This window comes from Desmodus rotundus, chromosome 11, assembly GCF_022682495.2.
Source record: "Desmodus rotundus isolate HL8 chromosome 11, HLdesRot8A.1, whole genome shotgun sequence".
Lineage (NCBI taxonomy): Eukaryota > Metazoa > Chordata > Mammalia > Chiroptera > Phyllostomidae > Desmodus > Desmodus rotundus.
The window spans coordinates 98505598-98530484 of NC_071397.1; the positions used below are offsets into that span (position 1 = coordinate 98505598).

Genomic DNA, 24887 nt, shown 5'->3' on the forward strand with positions numbered 1-24887 from the left:
GCAAGGTGGCATTTTCTTAACTGAGTTTTGCCTGTGGAAATGGAGATGTTCATTCATTTTTGAAAAGCAGTCAGTCTCCATTGGACACCTCCTCATCAGACCTGTCATAAGCTGAAGAAAAATATTAGTAGAGAAGCTAAATTCCTGAGTCTGTCTCGGAACTCCCCAGAGATCTGGGCAAGCATCCTTTTGCTCTGTGGTGCGATCCACTGTAAATCAGAGAAACCAAGCCATCCGTCCCACGTCTAAAATTTGTTACTCTCTAAGCTAATTAAGACAAAAATCTTTCCCCACAGTACTTAGAGAAAGCGTCAAAATCTTTCAAGAAAAAATAATGAGTGCAGGTAAAAACTGGTGACATCTCAGCAAGGCCCATGGACTAGTTCTTCACGTCGGTACAGTGTTGACAATGAACTTCAGTTAACTAAGCTGCTCCCTTAGGACCGGTGGCTGCCTCACAGGTACACTCACCAGTGATGGGGACTTCTCCATGCTATTTTTGTGACTGTTTGTGTATTTATAATTATCTCAAAATAAAAAGTAAATACATGTACATATCCATCTCTGTTTATATGTGTATGATGCATGTGTTTCTATACATGTGTTTATATTTAAATATATGTATATATTTGGCTATGGGTACATAGTTCAGCGAAAGTAGGTTCACAGTTGTGAGTATGCAAAAGAGTTTATTCATGTATTATTTATCAATTTAACTATGGTATTATTTTCCACACAAACAACTGTAAGTGTGCCTTTTCCCCACCATGTATATATTTAGCTACATGTGTATATATTTGGATATGTACATATTCAGTTATACGGGTATATATTTGGATGTATGTGTATCTATTGGGACATGTGTGTATATATTGGAGTGTATTTGTATATATTTGGATACATGTGTATACATTTGGATATATATTTATGTACTTGGGTATGTGTGTATATATTTGGAAATATATTTGGATATGTGTGTAGATATTTAAGAGGACCCAGGATGACATAAATGCTTTCATAACATTAAAGAGAACCCCCAAAGTAGAGATACTTGTTGGGGAGGGTCCCACCTTAGAGCATCTCTGACTCACGAGGGCACTCAGCCTTCCCGATTCAGAGACGCCCCTGCCCCGCCTCCCCCAGGCCTGGCGGTGATTAGCGCCTGATTGAGGCTCCTGCACGCGGCCGCTGTAGGAGGCTGCAGAATCCCTGGTCCGTTCCAGGCCTCCGAGTGCTTAGGGAAGACCCACCCTCTCTGCACTCGGACGGGACACCAGCCACACAGAGGCCCCGCATCCCGACTGGCCCCGGAGTACGGGCCCCTCCCTGCCCTCCAGCCCCAGCGCGGCGCCGGGCGGACGTGGCTGTGCGCCCCGCTCTTTGCCGGGCGCCGCCGTAGTGTCTGCAGCGCGCTGAGCTCCGCGCTGGGCAACGGGCGCCGGGCAGGCAGAGAAGTGCCACCTCGTCCCGCCCTCGGGGGTTTTCCACCCGCGGGCGCGACCTTGGACTGGGAAACGGAGTGGCCGGCGCTCGGAGGGCGGAGGTCAGGTGGTGGCCCAGCACGCTGAGGGACGCCACACTCCGGCTTGAGGACACTTGTCCCCGGGGAGCAGACATCAAGCTGAGACCTAGAAGACAAACAGGAAGGATGAGACACGCTCCCAGCAGATGAATGTTCCAAGTCCCCGAGGCGGACGGTCCAGGCGGTTTAAAGTAATTTAGGCTGAGAGGGGACGTGGCGAAGGGCCAGGGGCCGGACTATGCCGGCCTCTTCCGCGGTGTCAGAGGGCTCTCTCACCAAAGAGGAGCCGGAGCCCGCGGTGTGCGGAGGGGGTCAGAGAAGCGGGGTCGCAGGTGAGAGAGGAGAGGGGTCTGAAAGGAGACAGTGGTGAAGGAGACAGGCTGGATTGGGGAGCTGGGTACAGAGAGAATTGACGGGATTCTGTGCCCCTCTGATTCGGGGTAAGGAAGTCGGAGGGTGCCCACTTTTCTGAGTTGGACATCTGGCAGACTGGTCTCATCGCTGAGAAGGAACCCAGAGGAGGGAAGGAGTTCGTTTGGAGACATGTTATGTTTGTGAGCCTGTGAATATCCAGGTGGAAATATCTAGAAGGCAATTGGATATTTGGGTCTAGAGAAGGTGTTAGCAGACTACGGCCCTTGGGGCAGCCTCCTGTCTTGGAAATAAAGTTACATTGTCACTCAGCCACACTGTGCCACTGACCACTGACTACAGCTGTATTTGCGCAACAGTGGCCAAGGCAAACCTATAAAATATTTACTACCTGGCTTTTGCAAAAAAGAAGTTGGCTAACCCCTGGTGCAGGGCCTGGGACCGAAGTGTGGGCTGGAGAGGGAGTTGCAGGACCTGTCAGCGGGGACCTGCCACTCAAACGGTCCCGGGGAGGGTCACAGAGGGCCCGAGAGGAGCCCAAGGGATGCTGCCCAGAGATGTGGGCTGGACTCTAGAACCAGGTGGCCCCTCTGGCCTCTCAGGGGGGCAGGGGGGCTGTAACCTGGTGTGGTCACATTTTCATGGGCACCCTATCCCAGGGAGCAGGCCAATTATTTGGCTTCCAGCACTTTCCTCCCTGCTGGAAGCATTGCCTGTCTCTGATGGGTGGAGGGGTGCTGGCCTCACCTGAGCTGCTCTGGCTGAGTTTGGGTGGGGGAGAGTGGAGGGAAGTCCAAGTAGAAAGTGACAGTGAACTTGGTTTTGTATGGCTGCTAGGAGTGGTAATGATGATTGACAAGGATTTAGTTTGCCAGTGACTGCACCTTAAGAAATTATATTTGGCTCTCTCACAAGAACTCATGCCTGAGCCTTGAAGGCACCTGAGTTTGCAACCCTGGTTAGAAGAGGAGAAGCAAGTGCAGAACATTAGGGGAGAGAGAACAAGAACGGAAACTCAGATTGGGGCCAGATGACCGGGGGGCATGATTGCGTGCTCAATGTCGTGGACTTCCACCTAAAAGCCACGACGTGCCTCTAAAGGGCGTGCCACCCACCTGGAGAGCTCAGATTCCTTGGAAAAGGAGAGGTGACATTTGTGGAGAAAAACAGGCCCTTTCTTTTCTGAAAAATTCAACCTCCTCAAAAGGATAGATTCTCCGGTTCTTAGTCTTACAGCACAGTATAGAAAGTAGTTCCCTGGATTTTAAAAGACTTTTTTCTGAATCATTCCAATCTAATTTCCTCAGTCCCCTGAGGGTAACCGGAGATAAAAAGCAATCTGCTAAATAGACATTCCGATTCAAGGAGCTGGATGGATAGTGTTTTGAAAGAATATATAGATGAGGGGTAGCTGACCGATGATACAGAGGCAAACTTCTGGCTGGGGTTCTCTACCCCAGTTTGGTGTAGAATCTTCTCATCACCCAGGGAATGCTGGATTATTGAGAACATTGTTCAGTTTCATGGGAGGCACTTGACCGAGTTCCAAGCTGGGAACGACTGTGGAGTGGAAGGGTGGCTGCAGTTGGTCCCTCTGAGAAGTCTTTCCACCCCCCAGGCTGTAATCAGCGGTAATCAGCACCCAAAGCCCCAGCAGCCCTTCTGCAGGTGGAAGATCAGAAACTTCGGGGAGGCCAGGAGAGTGCTGAGACATCTGTGACCTTCAGCAGGAAGGTGTCACACCATTCAGTTCAGACACTGGCCACTCACTCAGCATGAGCCTTCTGATAGGCAAATAAGTGGCAAAGTGAATCAAGACAAAGCCATGATTACCTCAGGGGACAAGGACACCTTGGTGGCCAGTCTAAACATCCACTTTAAAAAGAAATTTAGTTCCCTACCAGCTACCATTTATTTATCACAGCCTTGTCCACTCTGCCAGCACAACACCATGGTGATTTAAGAACAACAAAACCCGCACCTTGCTCTAATCACCAGATTTTCCTGTACTGTCGTGGCCGTTTTATAGATCTGGAAATTGAAACTCACCTGCCCAAAGTTATGCCAATAGCCATTGGCAGAGCAGGCTCCCAACTGAGGACCCGGGTCTCAGGTGCCGGCCTCTAACCTCTGACCGCCTAGTCATCTGCCCCCGGGAAGGACAGCGGCAACAACAGCAGTAACAGCTGCACTTGACTGAGCTTGTTCTCAGCACTTTACATTCTTGTTTATGTCTTTGTTGGTGGCTTGTTGCGTGTTCCCTGGCCAGGGGTCAAACCTGCAGACTTGGCATATCAGAGACACCCCGCTCCAAGCACCCAAGTACCTGGCCAGGGATCTCATTTCCTCCCCATTCTGACCCGAAGAAGAAGGTACTATTATCCTTCATATTTTACCAATAGAAAAACCAGGGGAGGTTCAGTAACTGGCCCAAGGCCACAGAGCTGGTGAGCTCGATGGAGCAGGCGGCTTTGAATGCCACAGCCCAGCCCCGCAGCCCCGTGCCTCACTGTCTGCTGCAGAAGCCCCAGCTTCCTACCATTGCCACAGCTGCCGACTGCGGCAGCCGCGGTAAGCATTTATTGAGCACCTGCTGTATGAGCCACACTCTATGGTCATCCTGGAAGCCTAGCAATGAGGCCACACCAAGCGCTGGTAGAAAGCGTGGAATCCTAGCAGGAGTCTGAGGCTCCTGTGGGCTGCCTGGACCAGCCCAGGGAGGGAAACGCCAGGGTCGCCACCCGGGGACTGACTCTCTGCCCGCCTTTGCACATCCCACTGCCTGGTCTTGAGCTTGCCACTGCCACCAGGTTGGGCAGCGTTCTGTTTGCTTCCTGTGTTTTAGGAGGAACATCACCAAGCAGATATTACTCTGTTTGCATTTTATATCTCCACACCTGCAGAGGGTGTGTTGGGGCTCAAGTAAATACTTGTTCAAATGAATGAAATTTTTCCTTTTTGGTCTCTTTCCTTGATTGTCCATATCAATAAATGCCTTCCAGGGCATCAGTTTGCTAGGCAGGCAGCAACTAGTGGGCAAGGAATCTAAAAACTGTGTAAGCCTGACTGTGCAGAGGCTGGCTTCTCTGGAGAATCTTAGGAGATAAAGTAGATTATGTTACATGCTTAATGTGGAAAGTTGGCTTCGTGCAAGAGCATGGAGATTCCAGAAGCTGCACTGAAACTACCTCCCCTTGGACGATCCCAGCGCCTCAAGGTAAAAGCTCTGACGCATTTGAGACTTCACTCCAACCCGCAGAAGCGTAAACAACCTCTTTTCTTTAACAGGCCTCTGAAGCTTCTTCCCGGAATGCTGCTGAGCACCTGTTCAACAAAAACGTATACCGCCAAGAGCCGGCAGGGGGCAGCAGACCACACCCTTTTCTGCAGCGGAGCTCGAGCGCCGGCGCCTCCCTGGTGGGAGTTTCCAGGTCACCAAACCTGTCCAGGTTTGTCCGCAGCGACTTTACCAGCTGAGAGCTGGGTTAAGGCCCTTTTGAGGCTGCAGACTATGGGGTGGAGAGGCGAGTTGGAGGGGGGATGCAAAGGAAAGAAGAATTCAAAGGCAGGATGAGAGCTGTTGCAGGCGCGTGGCCAACTGCTGTGGACAACTGACGCTTCTGAAAGGGAGGCAGAAGCTCGTCTGGAAAACTGGAGACGCTGGTCAAAGCCACCCGCATTCTGGCGAAGTCCCCGGGGCGGCAGGGGCAGCGACATTGTGCGGGGGAAGGATGCACGGCCCTGCGGGGAAGGTGGAAGAGCCGTGAGCCGTGCACCTTGCTGCTGGGCTGGGTTTCCTTGTGCGTCCTCCTGGTCCTCCCGCAGAGGCCCTGCTGGGCGCGACAGCCGGCTCAGTGTCGGACCCCAGGGGGGTGGCTGGGCAGAAGATAGGAATGCAGTTTTCACTTTCCGCGTGTGTGGACGCGTGGCCGTGGCGCCCCAGACACGGACCCTTGGGTTTAGATGCTGGCCAGGGCAGCAGACATTTGGAGGGGGGTGGCAGTCCCCCTTTTCCTGCTTTGACATCCTGTGGGCGCGGGGTGTGAGGCCTGGGGCAGGGCCAGTCAAGGAGAGATGGTTGGGAGTCACGGCCTGCCTGCGTGTTCACCAGAGGAACCGCCCCGAGAACAGGTTCTGCCTCCTGAGCGTGCCCCCTCTGACTTCCTCACCTCCCTCCTCCTCCGGATTCACCTTGTTTTTTGTGATAGCCAAGTTCCTAGAAACCTGTGCAAAACAGTGTTTGTTTATTGGATCTACTTTAAAAGGCAAAAAGTAGTTCAGCATAGGAAATACTGATCCCTGTAAAATGGACCAATCCAGGCTCAGATGTGGTGTTCACCTGCCGGCTGTTTCACGTTGCCCAGAAATACAGACGAGAGGGTCTTTTCACGGGTTCTGAAAATTGTGAGCTGGTTACTTCATAGTTATGTGGGGGAAGACCTCCAAATTTCCGTTTAAATCTCACTCCCCTTATTTACAGAAATACAAATAAAGGGGAAACTGTTTTACTTAGATCAGTTTAATATTTATCCTCCACTCTCCTTCAGTTTAGCTTCAGTAAATTAATATAATATGTACTGTAAAATTAACACTCTAGGGGGAGCCAATATGCTCACAAGTTGGAAAACATTCCAGTTCCTACTTTCATGCCATCGAGTCGCCTGACCCTAGAAATGTGCGTGTACATGCATGTGGTAGGCAGGCAGCTGTAGAAGAAAAAGGCGCAGTGGACTTCGCACTGAGTTGGCGCGTTTACTGCCCATCACGGAGACCACTTATAACTTTAAAAAGTGGGTTGTGTAATCTGTGCAATAAACAAGAGCAAGCGCAGGGCATGTTTTTGTGGTTGCACACACACGCCAACGTCCGGGCGTCACAGTCTGTGCTGACTGGACATCTGGTCTCACCCCAGGAAGCATGGGAACTCCCCACCCGAGCTCCTGAAGGGACACATTTTAAATTTAGTTTTTTACTCAAAAATTTTTTTATTTTTCAATTACCGTTGAAATACAACATTATATTAGTTTCGTGTATACAACGTAGTGATTAGGACATTTATATAACTTACATAGTGATTGCCCTGGCGAGGCTAACAGCACCTGCTACTATACGTGGTTGTAACAGTGTTATTGACCGTGTTCCCTGGGCTGTACTTACATCCCCGTGACTGTTCTGTAACCACCAACTCGTGCTTCTCAACCCCTTCACCTTTTCACCCCGTTCTCCAATCCCCCTCCCGTTTGGCAACCATCAGTTTGTTCATTTACACATTTGTTTCTGTTTTGTGTGTTCATTTATTTTGTTTTTTAGATTTCACATATAAGTGGAATCCTACGCTGTTTGTTTTGCTCTGACTGATTTATGTCACTTAGCATAATATCCATGTTGTCCCAAATGGCAAGGTTTCATTCTTTTTCATGGCTAAGTAATATTCCCCCGTATTTATGTACCACTTCTTTATTCATTTGTCTGTCGATAGGCACCTGGGTTGCTTCCATATCTTGGCAATTGTAAATAATGCTTCAATGAATGTACCAGTACATATATCGTTTCAAAGTAGCATTTGGGGTTTCTTCAAATAAATGCCCCAAAGTGGAATTGCTGGGTCCTATGGTAATTCTATTTTAATTTTTTGAGGATCCTCCATACTGCTTTCCACAGAGGCTGCCCCAGTCTGCTTCCCCACCCGCAGTGCACGAGGGCTCCCTTTTCTCCACATCCTCAGTGACTCTTGTTGTTTGTTGATTTACTGATGACAGCCATTCTGACAGGTGTGAGGTGATATCTCATTGTGGTTTTGATTTGCATTTCCTTGATGATTAATGATGTTGAACATCTTTTCGTATGTCTATTGGGCACCTGTATGTCTCGGGGGGGGGCACGTGCCTATTCAGGTCCTCTGCCCATTTTTCAATCAGATTGTTTTTTGATGTTATATTGTATGAGCTTCTTACACACTTTGGCTATTGACCCATCTCAGATGTATCATTGGTGAACGTCTTCTTCCATTCAGTTGTCGTCCTTTTGTTGATGTTCTTTTTCCTCTGTATAAAACCTTTTCAGTTTGATGTAGCTTCTTGTGTTTATTTTCTTTCTCATGGGACGAATTTTGTGAGTTGGTTTTGTGGGAGTGTGGCCAGCGTGGGTGGAGTGTCCTGTGTGACTGTTGATGGGACAGGCGACTGAAAGGATCAGGGACTTCGGGTTGGGTGTCTGAAGACTGCCATTAAGGATTTTTGGTAGCAATTCTACTGGAAAAGTCATGAAATTCTATCATTTACATTGGGCCCTAGTTTTTCCCTACCTTTCTTTGCTGTTTCTCTTTGATTTTGGGTCTAATATATTTCTAATGATTTCTAATTATTGGTCTTATTGTGTGCAGTAACCACGCTGCCCCCTACCCATTTAAAAGAGAACTTCTGAGGGACTGACTCAGAGGCTTCCTTATTCGTAGGAAACCCTTCTTTTCCTGGTTGCAATTCATTCCCCCAGCCTCCTCTTCATCTTCCAATTCCCCGTCCTATAGGGCTCTTCTCTGCAGCCTCGCTTACGAAAGTTTCCTGTAGAATTAGAAGACATAACAAGTTACAAGTTTATTTTTCCTTTTCCTATTTCTTCTTTAGAAATTCTCCCCATTTAGTTTCTTTAAAATTACCCTAGTGATTGCTTTGTTCCTCCTCCCTGGAACATCTTGCTTGTTTGCTTTATTTTTCTTTTATCAAAATACCTGAGCTGTTCTTCACATTGAGCCCCTATTTACAATAGATACTACTTACAATGCTGTGTACTCACCGGGCTACTTTTCCAGGTGGCTTTTGACAGCCGTTCTGTCAAGGTTTACGTTCAGTGTATACTCAATACAGGCTCCTAGTTCTTTGTTGATTTTTTTTTTTTTTACTGCCTCTATTTTGACACATTTTCTTTTTCCCCGTATTACTAAAGGAGAGTTCTGGAAATGATGAAAGAAAGACTTTAAGATACAATTGACAATGAGTTTGCTTTCCCTATTTCAGGAGGAAAATCGAGGGCAGCGAACTCTCTGAAGCTGTGTAGGAAGCGCCACTAGGGGACGGTTTATGTGCTTTTTTTCCTTGTATTTCCAATACATGGACTTTGACATTCTTTTGAGGAATACGTGGAAAAACTGACAATAGGTGTGTTAGTTGACACGCTCCCTTGTTCTCGTGACATTGAACATAACTGAAAGAAGGGTTTGCTTAGCATTCGTTAAAAGAGATCGGAGGTGTTGCTGCCGGAAATGGCCATATCTGCTGTTGACTTCTTTGCCCGTTGGGATCCATGTAACCATCAGTGTGTTTTGAGTGTCAGAGTTTCTGTGACCTGAAGTCACAGAAATTTGAGCAACTACTAAAACTGGATGCAAACCTTGGCTGGTGCGGCTCAGCTGGTTAGAGTGTTATCCTGTAACCAAGAGGTTGCGGGTTCAATCCCAGTCCAGGCACATATGGGAGGCAACCAATTGGTGCTTCTCTGTTGCACTGATGTTTCCCTTTCTCCCTTCCTCTCTCTCCAAAAGCAGTGAAAAAATGTCCTCAGGTTAAATATATACACGTAATCTGTCAGATGTCTCACAAATGCACATCCCAAAACAGAGGAAGAATTCTATTTGACCCGTCTATGTTCAAGCCAGGTCTTACCTGACAAGAACCTGCAGATCACAGATGACTTATACCTGCGTCAATGGGCCAATGTCCAGGGGAAAGGTGAAATATTCATTGGCATTTCTAATGCATGAATGTTAAAGGTCAAATAGCAGGATACTTTTACTTTTCATTCACATCTTAAATAAAGCCACTTCTCTTCTTACATCCCCAATGTTTTTCTAGTCAAAAAGAGAGAGGGCTCCGCATGACAGGTTGAAACCACCGCAAGAATTCATGTGCCTTCTTCATTCCTAGACATCTTAAAATTTCAGAATAGCCCCAGTCTTTACCTTAATGAGTTGATTAGTTACTGCCTAGTGTTTATGGGCTCAATAAAGTACAGTTTTAGTTGGTGTGCATTTGCCAGTTGTGGAAGTGGCTGTTTAGTCTGGGAGCGAGCACCTTCACAGTAGCCTTTGACGATGGTCTTCTGGCCAAGAGCTCCGTTACTCAGCAGCATCTTAATGCCGGGAAGGGCACCGATTGGCAGGTACGGGGCTCCCTGAACTGGGAAGGCACAGTTGTGGACGGTCACAGCCTCGTCTCTGTGTCCGGCGTGTAAGTGAATTTCCAGTTACTCTGTCAGTACACCTTCCGTGGCCCATTGAACCCCCCCTGCCCCCCGCACCCATCATGGCGTGCCCTTTAGTCGTTTTTGTGTTTTGTTTGAAAGAAATATACTAACAAAAATCATGCAAAGATAAAAAATTTATTTTTGCAATTTAATGATCTTAGCCAAAGAACTAATGAGCTCATTAAAGGTAAAATTATAATGAAAATACCTCTCTGCCCATTCATCTCATACCACTCCCTAAAACACATATATTTTGGGCTTCCCCCCTTTTCCCTAAAACAAAAAGACCGTCCCAGCTCCCTAGTCAAGTAGAAACAAAACAGCAAAGGGAGATCTAAAAACATAGAGTGAAATCCTGGCTGGTGTGGCTCAGTGGATCGAGTGTGGGCCTGTGAACCAAGGAGTCGCCAGTTCGATTCCCCGTCAGGGCACAGGCCTGTGTTGCAGGCCAGGTTCCCAGTAGGGTGTGCATGAGAGACAACCACACATTGATGTTTCTCTCCTTCTCTTTCTCCCTCCCCCTCTCTCTAAAAATAAATAAAGTCTTTCACAAAATTAAAAAATAAAAACGTAAGAGTGAGATTCAACAGAGCACAGGATAATCAGTAATTTAAACACATACTTAGGTTTTACAAAACATTTTAAAATGCTTTGATTCTAGGTATATAAGGTCAGATTTATCCTGTTTAATTACATATTGTATACTTTGTGAAGCTTTGCATTTATGAAACAAACTCATTATTTACTATGTGCACAATTTTTCGAAAGCATTTCAACAAACATTTAGCTTTTAGTTTTTGTTGAAGTTTACCAAAGGCCTCTTGTTAAATCTTTTTTTTTTCTCTTTAAATTTTTTATCCAAAGTTACCATTTTCCAGCCATGTGGTATGACACACAGGCACGGTGGGCATGGGTGCAAACACGCAAACACACAAACACGCAAACACACAGCCTCAGTGTTGTGGGCAGAGCGCTTTTTCACCGGCGGCCTATTTTTAGGTAAGTTCTGCCCCAGACTATACTGTTTCACTTTTAAATTTAAGAGCACTATTTCATTTAAAATGTTTTTAAAACGATGTCTGAACCTTCCTGGGAATGAGCCAGCAGTTTTGCTGAGCTCCCCTCCCTGCTTCTTTCCTCAAGGGTCCAGAAGGACAAAGAGTAGATTCAATCTGTTACATAAAGGGTACACTGAGAGGAGCCCGAAGCTACTTCTAGTTCACAAGTGCTTGGCCATTCAGGTAACAATTTATCACAACTTGACAAGACACACTTTTAACTTCTGGGGTTCCGAAGGAAGGTAGAAATAGCTCAGGGCAGAGAGGATAGGCAGGCGGGGAAGTATAGAACGCGTTGCTGTGTGATATTTTCCTCCACACCCATGTTATAAATAAACACAACTGGAGAGCCTGTAAAACTCCCCACTCCCACTGGGCTGAGGCTGAAGCCTGTCTGCTGTATGAGGGAAGTGGTCCCTGTGTTTGCCTTGTAGGGATTGGCTGGTAGTGTTCATGGCTGAGGGCCTGCTTTTCTACTTCATCCTCACTCCCCCGCCCCCCAAAATGACTTCTCCACAGTGACCATATAGCTTGTTGTTTTAAGTGCAGATCGCATGGGGTTAGAGCAGTTGATTTCTGAATATTTCACATTATTAATAGGTAGTTTGTGCTCTTTGGTAACCATTTTAAACTGGCTGGCCCCTGCTATTGTTTTTCTTTTTACTGAATTTACTGGGGTGACATAGGTTGATAAAATGATAAAGGTTTCAACTGTACAATTCTATAATACATCATCAATATATTGTATTGTCTGTTCACCACCCCAAGTCAAGTCTCCTTCCTTTACCCTTTATCCCCCCTCTACCTACTTCTACCTCCCCCAACCCCCGTTTTTCCTCTGGTGGCTCCTGCTTTCTATCCAAACACTTCTTGAGGTTTCTCTTCTTGCAAAGCCCTCCTTAGATTTCCCAGCAGTGTTTACAAAAGGGAAACTGATATTGAAGGGAGGCAAGCCTGCTGGGAGAACGGAGCGTACTGTCCCAACATTTGAGGCTAAGTGCATGTCATTTCGGTAGTCTATTTTGAAGGACGACCTCACTGGGTGGGGTGTCATTCGTGGTACCTGCCCAGGGAACAGGCTCCCACCAGTGTCTATCTCCAGCTGCTCTGAAACAAGTAAAGCTCTGACTCGGGACCAGGGCTGTGCTGTTGTGCTGCACTTAGAACAATTCACCAGGGCACTTATTGACTTTATATCCCTTTAGTGATACACCAGTGGGGTCCATAGGATTGGGGACAGAGAAACAATTTTAGGTGTTACTATTATCTGTCTAGCCCAAACCAGTACCTTTCAGGAAGCTGGAGTCAATTGCTCCGGCTTTGGGGGAGCAAACCCCCATTGTTTTACTTCCACATGTGATGTCGTCACTTCCAACCACTGGGCGAGTGTTGCCCACACTGACTACCTGCGATGGTCATCCTGTCACTCAGCCCATGGGCAGTGATGCCCTGCTGGGCATCAGGGCTGTGCTGGGCACCAGACGGGCGGGGGGTGTGAGGCAATTCTAGGTCTCACCAAGCTCGAAAGCTCGAGAGAGAGTCAGAGCCATCAACCAAGCTTCAGGATTCCAGGTGGAACATGTGACTTTTAGTGTGAGCCTAGGTGTGCTGAGAACATAGGAGCATTCCTAACGCAGCGTGGTGGGGGAGGGGCAGTCGAGGTGGCCTCGTAAGGGAGGGGCCTGATTGAGTCAAAGAGGGCGAGTGTCAGCACGTCGCCAACCAATGTGGAGGGACGAGCACCTGTGGGCAGGTGGCTTGACAGCGGAGGCCACCAAGCTCCAGGGAAGAGTAAGCAGTGTGGCATTGTGGGCAGAAAAAGCGAGGGGCAGGGACAGGCAAGGGAGGAAGCTGGAGGAGGCAGGGCTGGATCCTGGAGGCTTTGGGGCCATGTTAGTAACTCGGTCTTTATCCTGAGCCAATGGAGAGCCATCAGAAGTTTTTGGCAGAGGAGTCACATGGTCTGAGTTGCATTTTTGGCAGGTCAGTTGACAGAAGTCAGAACTGAGGAGAGCAAGACTGAGCCTTGGAGAAGAGCTGAGAGCTGGCAGCAGTTGGGGTGGGAGGTGTACCAGGTGTGGTTAGCAGTGGCAGGGGCAGGGTGGGGCAGGGGCAGCCTGCAGAACGAGAAGCCTCAGGTGACCAGGACATGAGGGCTGGCTGGATATGGGGGTGAAGGAGCGAGAGAGGCCGAGGTGACCGCCGCCCCCCAGGGCTCTGGCTCCAGGGACTGGAGGGATGGCAAGCGAGACAGTACAGCAGGGCCTGTCTGGAGGGCAGGGGATGGTGGGGAGGCTTTCCCTACATCTGCCACCAAACTCTCTCTCTCTCTCTCTCTCTCTCTCTCTCTCTCTCACACACACACACACACACACACACACACCCCTTCCATCTCTGTCCTGCTCCCAGGGTGGAGTCTCATTGCCTTCATCTTAATTGCTTGTTTCATTGTCTTCCTCACTGGACTGTCAGCTCCGTGGGGACAGGGACTGTGCTAGCCTTCTTCATTATTCATTCCCACAGTTCGCAGGCTGCCTGGCACATCACAGGCATCAACACGTGTGTATAAAAGGAAAGAGTTCCACTTCCAGCTCATAGTGAAGCATCAGCCACACATGTTCCAGTAGTTTTCTACGTTTGTCTCTCTCTCTTTTCGAGTGAGAGCCCTGCTGAAGTCACTTAGTAAAAAGCTAGGTCTGAGCACAACAGTGCTCCTGGGACCCAGTCCCGGCCCCGGCTCTGACAGGTCTCTGGTGGCGGGCCAGGGACTGACCCCTCTCCTGGGCATCAGAGACAGCTAGGAATTCGGACAGGTGTGACTGCTGAGGTCCCGTCCGATCCCGGTATTCACAAGAAAGAGAGACGTTTTAGAGGACTGGTCAAAGGGAGAAAAAGAGTAAAACATCAATACTTTGTTGATCAGGGAAAAATCCCTCCGAAAAACAGAGGCGCTGCACTCTGAGTACCTGCCATTGAAGTTTCCCGTTTTCCAACTTTTGGGATGTGTCTGGGCACCTAAATCACGGGGGGATCTGCTCGAGCATGGTGCTTCCCCAGTGGTTTCCCACGCCATCAGGCCTCCCGGTTGCGGGGGGCGATCAGGAAAAGAGGTGGGTGCGGCGTTCCTGGGGTGCCAGCGTGGGCCCAGCCCCCCGTGCAGTTTTGTGTGCCGCACGCTCTCTTGTGGCCAAGGTCTCTGTCCCTTGGAAGCTCTGCGTTGATTCTGCTTCCAAATGGCTTCCTCTTCTTGCAGAAAGCGTCACTGTGCTCCACAGAACGTGAGCTCAGAGGCGTCTTTGTCCGAGCAAACTTTGAAGGCACATTCCTTGAACTTGTGGGACACTCGGCGGACAGTAGCCCCTTTCCTCGCAGGCGCAAGTGTTTAACTCCGGCAGGAAAGGCTGATGTATTTTTCCGTAGTTCCATTTATTGTGACTCCCTGGGGCTGTTTCACTGCTGAAAATTTGACTAGAAAAGAAGGTACGCGTTACTCTTGCTGGTTTTACACAAGCTTAGGAGACCCATGTGTTTTACACTAACCCATAACAACCTTCCAAAGACGGAAGTGTGTGAAGTGAGATGAGCAGGTGAAGTTTCTGTGAATGGAAGCAGCTCGGCGAGACAGTTTAAGGAGTCTGTTGTGCCTTTTTAGTGTGGAAAGTCTATGTTATAGGGCAGTCTCCTAACTTGCCTATTGCTAATCCTGTGTGTTGTCACATGAGAATAACTGCTTCTCCCCACCCTGACCCTGACCTTGACCCTGGGCATCACTCTTTCTCCACCAGGACTATGGTTATGACTTTCTAATCGGCACGTTATCCCCCCTACCCCACCCCCATCCCCACCATTCCCATCCTAGCAGCCAGCGCAATCCTTGGACTCCAAAGTCCCTAGCATTGCGCTCACCTCTCTGCTGCGCTGGGCTGGCTCCTCTCCCAGGGTCTCTGTGCTGCTCAGTCGCCCCACCTGGGACCACCTGCTGGACACCATGTGGCGGCACCCTTCCCTCCTTCAGGAGTTTTGTCGGCTCTCACCTGCTCAGTGAGGCCGACCATGACCACCCAATTTAAAGCCTCACTGTTCAGCCCCACTCTGTACACCCCTCCCCCTTCTCTATTTCGAGCACAGACCACCTCCTGACATACCGCCTTTATTTGTCTATTTATTGCTTATTGATTATATGTATGGTCCGCATCACTATAATGTAAGCTAAATGAATTCAGAATTTTTTTTCCTGTTTTGTTAGTTGCCGTATCTCCAGTGCCCTGCACACAGTAAGGGCTCTAAATAATTGTGGAAGGAAGGAGGGAAGGAAGGAAGGAAGAAAGGGAGGGAGGGAAGAAGGAAGGAAGGAAGGGAGGAAGGGAGGGGGGAGGATGGAAGGGAGGAAGGGGAGGGCAGGAAGAAAGGAAAGAAAGAAGGAAGGGAGGGAGGGGAGGAATAAAGGAAAGAAGGAAGGAAGGAAAGGATTTGTTGACAGAACGAATGAGTGTCTTAATTGGGTGTTTTTCATGTGTAATCTAAATGGAGTCAAATGTTTATTCTCCGTGTAGTTTAAATCTATATGGCAAGGGCAAAGTCTGTCAATGTATATAATTTTAAGAGTTGTAAGTAACTAACAAGGACGTCCTTCCCAACATGGAGCGTTAGGAGGATGAGGCCAACACTTGGGGAGGCATCGGAGAGGGTAGCAGAAAGTGAGCTCGGACTGCGGGCTCTCAGCGCTGGCCTCGGGAAACAGTGCACCCTGGTGCCTGGGGCTGTTGTTGGGATCACAAACGCCCACTTTGGGGATTGCTGCGTCAATGCAACCATCACAAGCTTGATGCCATTCTTCAGAACAGTCCTGGAGGTTGCCTCAGCTGTCCCAATGACTTAGGACCTGTTACTGACTAGGAGAGCAAACAAGCCAGCTGATTTTGGGCAGAGACTTTCAGCCCCGCCCCCCGCCCCCGGGGAGCTCCCTTGGCGACTGGAGCCATGCACAGCACCAAAGCTGTGTAACTACACTGCTCTTAGGGACAGAAAACCAGCGAAGGTTCTCTCCCCCTTGCCAGAAAAGAGCAGCGCTCCCCCCGGCCCCCATCCACGTCACACCTCCGGCATCTGTAGAGCGCGTTGCACACCTGTCATTGCCTCCCAGTCACTCCGTGAAACAGAGGAGGCACGTAACCTCTCTCAGTCCCAGCTTCCAAATAACTTGCCTGCGGCTCTGAGGTAAGCACTGGAGCTGAGTGCTCTTTCTAAAACCACGCGCAACCTTCCTGTATTCTTGCAATGGATGCTCCATAGCTTCTTCTACGCCAGGCGCCCTTCCAGGCCCTGGGAATCGCCCGGCACCTCTGTCCTCAGGGAGCGTACATTCTAGCGCAGGGAAAAGTACAAGGCAATAAGCAAACGGCCAGTAAGTGGGCGACATGCCCAGAAGAGATCCCCCTATCCAGGAAAATGGAGTAAAGCGAGGGGGTGGATGCTGAGGACTGCTCTTTGACATGGGCACCTCGCTGAGGCCTCCTGGCACAGGTCCCATTTAGGCAGAGGCCAGCGAGCCTTGCAGGTATCTGGAGAGTGTTGCAAGAGGGGCAGCAGCAAGGCAAAGGCCCTGGGGCAGGACCGCATTGGGCCACTGGAGCATGACAAGGAGGCCAGAGTGGCTGGAGGTCAGAGATCAGGTTGCAGGGGTGGGGAAGTGTGGGAGAGGGGACCAGAGAGAGTGGCCGAGGGCTGGGGCCCGACTGGCTTTCTAGACTCATGTAGGTCTTTGATTGTGACTTCACGTGAGCTGGGAGCGTGTTGGGGAGAGGAGGGGCCGGTCTGCTGCTGTGCTGAGCAGCCTGGAGGGAGACTGGGACAGTCTGGAGACCAGGTCCTGCATCAGGTCCAATTGGACGGTGTTGGCCACGGAGACCAGACCAGAGCGGAGCTGTGCAGTGGTTCCATTCTGGACACATCTTGCAGGTCAAACTGGTCATTTTGCCAAGAGGTTAGAAGTGGGGTTTGAGGTCGTCCCTGTTCCTACCTAACCGCAGGGGCCTGAGGAAGGCGGAGAAGCAAATGGAATGCTCAGGGAGTGCCCTCCTGCACTGCAGATTCCTGCCCCTGGCTCTGGGGCTGGCCTCAGAACACAGAGGGAGGCTTTTCCACACGGGCTTGCAGATATTTGAACATGGCGATCACATTTCATGCCCCCACATCGGCCTGCCCCCATCTGCATGTTTCCTCTGCCCTTTGCGTCTTCAGGTTTTCAGGAAAACAAAACCCTCTGCCTTTGATCATTCTTTCTATGACTTCCTTTCATACCCCCTTGCCATTTGGTGGCCCCTTTCTGGATGCACTGTCACTTATTCATGCCCACATGCCTGTGATTTAAGCAGAGATGTTTGTGATTTTTATTTGCCTGTTCCATTCACTTTTGGTCTTGTGTTCTTGTCTTCTATCTGTGATGTCCCTTAGTACAGCATCTCCCAGCCAGCCAGCCCCCTGGGTGGCTCCTAGCCACCCAGGTGGCTGAACGGACTGCCCACCGACGTTGCCATTGACTCAGGCCCACGATGCTGGCCAAGTGGACAAGCCGTGTCCTAGAGCCCTTACTAGCAATCGATTCATTTCTAGCAGCCCATTCATTCAGATGCTACAGCTGTTTACCATAGGATTTGCTGGAGCCACACCCTCCCGCCCAGTCTCCATGCATCAGCACTAGCCCGACTGCCACAGGTTCTCCCCGTGGGGTGGGCGAGCCACCGGTCTGTGAAAGAGCAGACAGCCAGGAAAGCAATGTCACTGGTTTGATAGTGAGCGTGGAAGCCTTCAGGTCTCCGCTGACTTCGAATGGGGAGGAGAAGGGACTGTCGATAGCCCTGTTCTCCAACTCCCTTTTCCTAGGTAGGAAAATTTGCCTTCATCGGTCTTAACAATCTTCCAACAAAGATTTCCTTCTTTGCCACCTCCCCCACCCCCGCCCAAGGCACTCCATTGTCCCAAGGATACAGATAGCAACAGTGGACCTGAGGGGTCTACTCTTCAGCCAAGAAAATTAGCTGTGGTGACAGTTAAAAAAAATTCTTTTTCTTTTATTGATTGGAGAGAGAGGGGAAAGGAGGAAGAAAGAGAGAGAGACTCATCAATGTGAGAGAGAAACATCGATCAGTTGTCTCTCACACACGCCCCAACCAAGGACCAAACCCAAAACCCAGGCATGTTCCCTGACTGGGAATCGAACCGGCAACCTTTTTATTCATGGCTGACACCCAACCAACAGAGTCACACCAGCCAGGGGCGTGGTGACATTTGAGAAGGTGTTCAGGGAGACATAAAGTTGACGTGAGCCCCCATTACCTATGCCTTGTGTTCAAAAACCTATTGAAGATGGTGAGTGGAAATCCCTGCGTCTTCCAGCCCTTCAGTGCTGTGTCACAAACCTGTGTGACAACTAGCCATGACATGTGATAGCTGGTCATAAAAGTGACAGATACAAAGTACATCTGAATGCCAGGCTTACCTGTGGTCGCTGGCCATACCAGTACCTTAAATCCTTGCCTGTCCCTACAGACATGGCTTGTTGTAACAGTCCAGATTCAAACCTTTATGGGGACACTTAAGTACATTAAAGTGTAAGCTTAAATGAACCCTTTAAAACCTACCTGCCTGTTTCCAGAAGCACCCCCAGCTACCACCACCTCCAACTTCCTCGCCCGGCATGCCCGGAGGCAGGGCTCCGCTCTCCCAGCACAGGGGCACCAGGGCACCTCTCCTGAAACCAGCGGAGTCGGACACATGTCAAACCGCCCCCATCACGCACACCATCAGCCCATCTTAAAAACCCGGCACTTCTCTGTGCTACCCGAAAGGTATTTTCAGACATTATTTCTAAAACATGTTTTTGTTCCAAGTAATGTGAGTAGGCTTCGCAATTACCTAATTTCCATCTGCGTCTGAAATATCAAAGGTTAGTCCTCAGAGAAGGCTGTGTGTGGAAGACAGGGAGCGCTTGTCTCCAAGTTCAGCTGCGTCGATTTTACAATTGCAGGACTGGAACGTGGCCAGCCGACTGTATTAACCTTCTTTTCAATCTTTCCTAAGAATTCTCTCATTTCTAGGATGCCAATGAGACTCCAAGAGTGCATGCCTCTTCTGTTGTCCGTGGGGGATGCTTACTGTTTTCAGTAGAATTAGCTGCCTTGGGCAGGGGTTTGAAAGAGGGAAAGTCAAGTTCTTAACCCAAGCATAGGATTTCCGTTTCACCGGGCACCACAGTCAAGTTCAACACCCCCCGGGGTCTGATTCGAAGCCCAGAAAGCAGGAAGTTCAGACACAAAACTACTATTGGGGGCTCAGCCCCGGATTGTTCGGTCTTTATTACGGCTTGGTGTTCAGCCCATTTCTCTGGACTGAAGTAGGTTAGAATCTTATTATCTGTAGCTTTGCTTCTCCATTCCCACTGCCAACCTCAGGCCTCAGGACTCCGCGCCTCCATCCACCCAGCTCTGAGGACCGACTCCCTGGCTTACAGCACCTGCTCTCATCACTCGGAATGTTGTAGAGACGACTTGGATACAATGTGCTTATGATGCGGTTTAAACCAAGTACCAAACTGAAATGCACTCAGAAATGACAAGTCAGTAAACTTTTGCATACAAATCACAGCACGTAAAAATGATAACAGAATTACATGTAAGGACGGCGGCTCCTATGTGGAGTTTTAGCACAGCGGGAGGCCCAGATTTCAACTAGTGTGGCGGTTTGGACCACACAGTACAAACCTACACACCTTTGGTTTTTCAGTCCTCACCTGAGGATATATTTATTGATTATAGAGAGAGGTGGGGAGGGGGAGATACGGAGAGAGAGAGAGAAAAAAAAAACATTGATCTGTTGCTTGCTTCCCCTACATCACAGGTGGCAAACACAAGGCCCTTGGGCCGAATCCGGCCCTCCACCTCGTTTTATCCGGCCAGGCACCTTGTTTCTACCTGGCTGTAGTGCCGAGCTCCTTACCCCTAGTTAAGGAATAGTTACACTTATACAGTCCTAAAACTACATTCCGCCCTTTGAAGGAAACCTCGAGGCTAATGTGGCCCCCGGTTAAAATGAGTTGGACACCCCTGCTACACACTCCACCCAGGGATCAAACCCACAACCTTGGCATATTGGGATAATGCTCTAAACAACTGAGCTACCCAGCCAGGGCCAGGTCTGAAGTTGCTTTGAGTCATCTGAATCAGTGTGTACCCCAGAATGGAAGTTCCATGCTGATGTGGGGGAGTCATCTGCCTTCTTGCCCAGTATCCCACTCCTTTCCTGCCTTAGGAATCTCCACGCAGTTCCTCACTATAGAAGCTGAAAATTCCAGACACCAGCCTGGAGTCTGTGTCCTCTGCTCCATTCACCAGACACCTCCACCCCCACCCCAACTTGTCCACCAGCATTAGAATCACGAGGCTGCTGGAGGCTTCCCAGCAAGGCCTGCACTGGGGTGGGGGGGCAGTGTGGGCTGGAGGGAGGGGCCTGCACGCCTCTGCGTCGTGGCCGCAGGGTTCTCAGCCTAGCGTTCTGCACATGCTCTGTTCTCAGCCGTGGAGCCGTGGACCTGGTTCTCCAGCCCCCTCGCAATACGGAAGCCACACAATATTCTGAATATAAAATTGTGTATTGACAAAGAACATACACACACAGGACTGCACACATTGAGAGGTGACCGCTACGTAACCTGTCACGTGTGTGTTAGTTTTCACGAAATGAACGACGCTCCCAGGACCCACATCCAGAAGCAAGCCCTAGCCGCGTCTCAGGCCTGTCTGTCACTACTGCCCCGGAAGGAGCTCACCCTCCCGACGCGCGACAGTGCGCACTGGAGTTCCTGTGCTGTGACCTTTAAGAAGGAGGAATCCTGTGGCACGCCCCTTCCAGTGCTGCTGCAGTGCCCGCCCGCCCCGCCCCGCGTCCTGCGTCATTGTAGCGCTTGGGGCTGAGCGCAGTGCCATCTGTCTCTGCGGCAGGAACGGACGCACCTCGATTCCCGAGTCCGCTCGGCTCTCGATGGACCTGGCGCGGGCCGGGCACGGCTCTTAGGAACAGCGCCACTACGAACGTTCTTACACGCGTCCTTTGGCGACCATGTCTAAAGAAAAGTAAGTTCCTTTTCAACTTACATCAGTTGGAATGATCTCTCATTGTGACATCTCCAGCCATTTCCAAGAGGAAACCTGGAGCGCTTTGAACAGTGAAGGTAGACTGGCATGGTGACGTTAGATGCAGTGATTCTTAGTACGATGGCGTTTCTAAAGTGTTGTCTAGTCTTCTGCTTACAGTGTGATTATTTTAAAGATCGTTCTGCTTTTTTAATCTTACAAAGGTACTGGGTCAAAAGCAATACATTTATTTCTACCTTGATTCAGCAATGGCTGTTTTTAACTGGATAAAAGACGTGATCGATGGCAGTGTTCCTTCACCCCCATCTCTACCTGAGAAAAGGTGTGGCTTCCCATTACAGCCTGTTCGGATGGACCCCCAGTTCTAGGTCTTTGAGGATTGGGTCTAAATCTTTAAGGATGGGGTCTGAGCCTTAAAAACATTTCATTTCTTTCAGAGCTTAACACAGTGTCTTATTGATCTGATCAATTAAACTGATATTTGCATCATGAAGAAAAATAGATACCAGCTTATGAGAACACTTTTGAAACGAGGCGCGGTGGGGCCCGCATGTTGTTTTCTTAAGCTCAGCTGGTGAGGCCTGCGGGAGAAGAATGCCCACAGCAGACTGGCCCAGCGAGTCACGGGGTCGACTTCTGTTGGTGCTGACGGGAACCGTTGAAATGGTAGATTAAAGCAAATTCTTTTAAGGGCTTGGGCCTGTCCTGAGTCATAAGTATTCACATTGTTAATAATATAGCGATTTATTAGTCATGGTTTCGTCCTGCGGCCCAGTCACGTCCGAGTTCTGTTCATATTAATTTTACCCACATTAATGTCTTTTATCACGTCTTATCAGGTAGATGAGAATGGTGTTGATAGTTACCCCTTTGTGTTTCATAGAGGAGAGAATTTTGGAGTCAGTATATAAGGGTTCAAATTCTGGGGCCACCTCTTACTGTCTCTGTGAGCTTGAGTGACACAGAGACAAAGGTAATGTCCCCAAATCTCAGTTCCTACAAAGGAAAATGGATTAATGACACTTATTTTTCAGGATATTTGTAAGGCTTAGATGAAATAATGTATATAAATGCCTATACAGGGTGGGGCAAAAGTAGGTTTACTGTTGTGAGTACGTGAACCAGAGTTTATTCTTGTATTACTATTTATTGATTATTGTATTATTTTACAATAAACTGTAAACCTACTTTTGCCCCTGTATAGTGTTTAGCATAAAGTGTCTAGTAAATGTTCATTTCAGCTGTGAATCCAGCTGGGCATATTTTTATTCTTCATTCATCTTCTCTCTCAATTCAGACATGACTCCTATTCCTACACGTTCCGCAGGTGATCAGCGACTTAGGTCATTTTACTTGTCTCTACTGGGCAAGGCAAACCTTCGGATGTCATCCAGGCACCTCTCAGGGAAACTGTCCACTCAGGGTCCCTGCCTGCTAGACAGGCAGGTTTGGTGCCACCCTCTCCCACCCCTCCGTCTTCCAAAGTGAGTCCATCGGTGGCGAGTGACGTAGCGTGTTAAGAGTCTGGTTGGACCGGAACATTGATCTTTACTGGGAATGTGAATTGGTGAGCGCCGGGGCAGCAGCTGGAAGGAAGCAGCACGTGAGGGTCAGGGCCATGACTTCTGAGGGCACAGGAGGGGACAGGTTGTGCTCAAGTGCTTTGGCCAGCAGGAACCAGTGCGGGGTGGAGGGCAAGGAGAGGCGAGGCCCATGAGAGGCCGTGCGTCAGTCCCAAGACCTGCCTTGTATGTCAGGTTCCCTGTGCATTTCTCTGTGACCTTGTGACAAGCCCTCCCCCTCCCCTGAGTTGGTCAGAGCATGCTCTGTTCCTTGCAGCCAAAATAGCTGGAGTAGGAAACTGTCTCCACCAGGTGTACAGAAAACAGATAATCCTCCAGTGTGAACTGGGAGTGACTCATGCCAAAGTCTCCTGGGAGGGATAATTAAGGACACTGTAGTATGAAAAGTGAGATGGCATTTAAAGGTTAGGCTTAAAACTCTGATCTTTATAGAATTAGATATAATCTGGAACAATGAATAGGGAGTTGAAGTGCCAACATCCCCCCTCCCCCACTGGTTCCTGATCAATGATCTTTCGTCCCTCAATTCTCTACTTGCTGGCCTGTGTGATCACAGGGCACTAGGAACCTGGGCTGAAGATCTGCCTGAGAGAGTGAAGCCTGGTGATTGGACGTGGCACTGAGTCTCACATTCATTTGCTGGAGAAGTCTGTGTCAAGCCCAGATGTTGGGGACAACGTGAGAGTAGCAGCACCAACCCCAGCACAAGTACCCTTGGCCCATATGTTTGCTAACAGCCCGTGTGTGTCAAACTTGATGAAATGCAATGCCGAGCCCCTGCCAAACATGCAACCCAACCAACAGCTGTGGGTTCTCCTCCTGTGAACTCTAGAAGCCACCAAAGCAATTGAGCTGATGGTGCTGAGTGTCACTTTGTGCTGAGACAGAGAGATTGGCCTGGGTCCTCTCGTGGGCACGTTGCCTTCGTCCAGCTCATGGGGACAGACTTGATGACTAGAGAGGGCATGTGGGGCATTTTAGGAGAGCTGGGCAGGTGGCAGTCAACGCTGATGCATTCTTGGGTCCACTCAGAGGTCTAAGTGCTTTGACCTATTTTTTCTGATTTATTTTATTTATTAGTCTTAGCGAGACATGTTTATTTGCACCTGCTATGCAAAAGCTTGTAGAGAATTTTCCATTACTATTGTGACTGTTTAAAAAATTGTATTGATTGATTGTAGAAGAGAGAGGAAGGGGGGAGAAAGACATCAATCTGTTGTTCCACTTATTGATACATTCATTGGCTGCTTCTTGTTTTTTTATTATATTTTATTGATTATGGTATTACAGTTGTCCCACTTTTCCTCTTTTGCCCCTCTCCACCCAGCACTCCCCAGTCCCTCAGGAAATCCCCCCCCCATTGTTCATGTCCATGGGTCATGCATGTAAGTTGTTTGGCTACTCCATTTCCTATACTGTACTTTACATCCCCATGGCAATTCTGTAACTACCTATTTGTACTTCTTAATTCCATTACCTCGTCACCAATTCCCACAGACCCCCTCCCATCTGGCAACTATAAAAATGCTCTCCATATCCATGATTCTGTCCCTATTCTTGTTGTTTGCTTAGTTTGTTTTTTAGATTCATTTGTTGATTGATACGTATTTACTGCCAATTTATTATTTATAGTTTTGATCTTCTTTTACTTAAGTCCCTTTAACATTTCATATAATAATGGTTTTGTGTTGTTGAACTCCTTTAGTTTTTCTTATCTGCCCTTCAATTCTAAATGATAGCTTTGCTGGGTAGCACAATCTGGGTATAGGTCCCTGCTTTTCATGACTTTGAATATTTCTTGCCAATCCCTTCTGGCCTGCAAAGTTTCTTTTGAGAAATCAGCTGACAATCTTATGGGAACTCCCCTGGAGGTAACTAACTGCTCTTCTCTCACTGCTTTTAAGATTCTCTCTTTATCCTTAATCTTTGGCATTTAAATTATGATGTGTTTTGGAGTGGGCCTCTT

At 48.9% G+C, this 24887-nt stretch overlaps 1 protein-coding gene across 3 annotated transcripts in view; it reads left to right on the forward strand.

The window, feature by feature from the left end:
- The first annotated feature begins 1502 nt into the window (after positions 1 to 1502).
- The window catches only part of MAP3K4 (mitogen-activated protein kinase kinase kinase 4), a 119022-nt gene continuing 95637 nt past the window's right edge, over positions 1503 to 24887 (forward strand). For 2 of the 3 annotated variants that reach the window (XM_045188957.3, XM_045188958.3), the window contains exons 1-2: positions 1503 to 1713; positions 5183 to 5343. In XM_045188957.3, coding sequence (XP_045044892.2) covers positions 1669 to 1713; positions 5183 to 5343 — 206 coding nt within the window. In that variant the 5' untranslated portion in view covers positions 1503 to 1668. The other variant, XM_053913677.2, reaches the window with a different exon arrangement.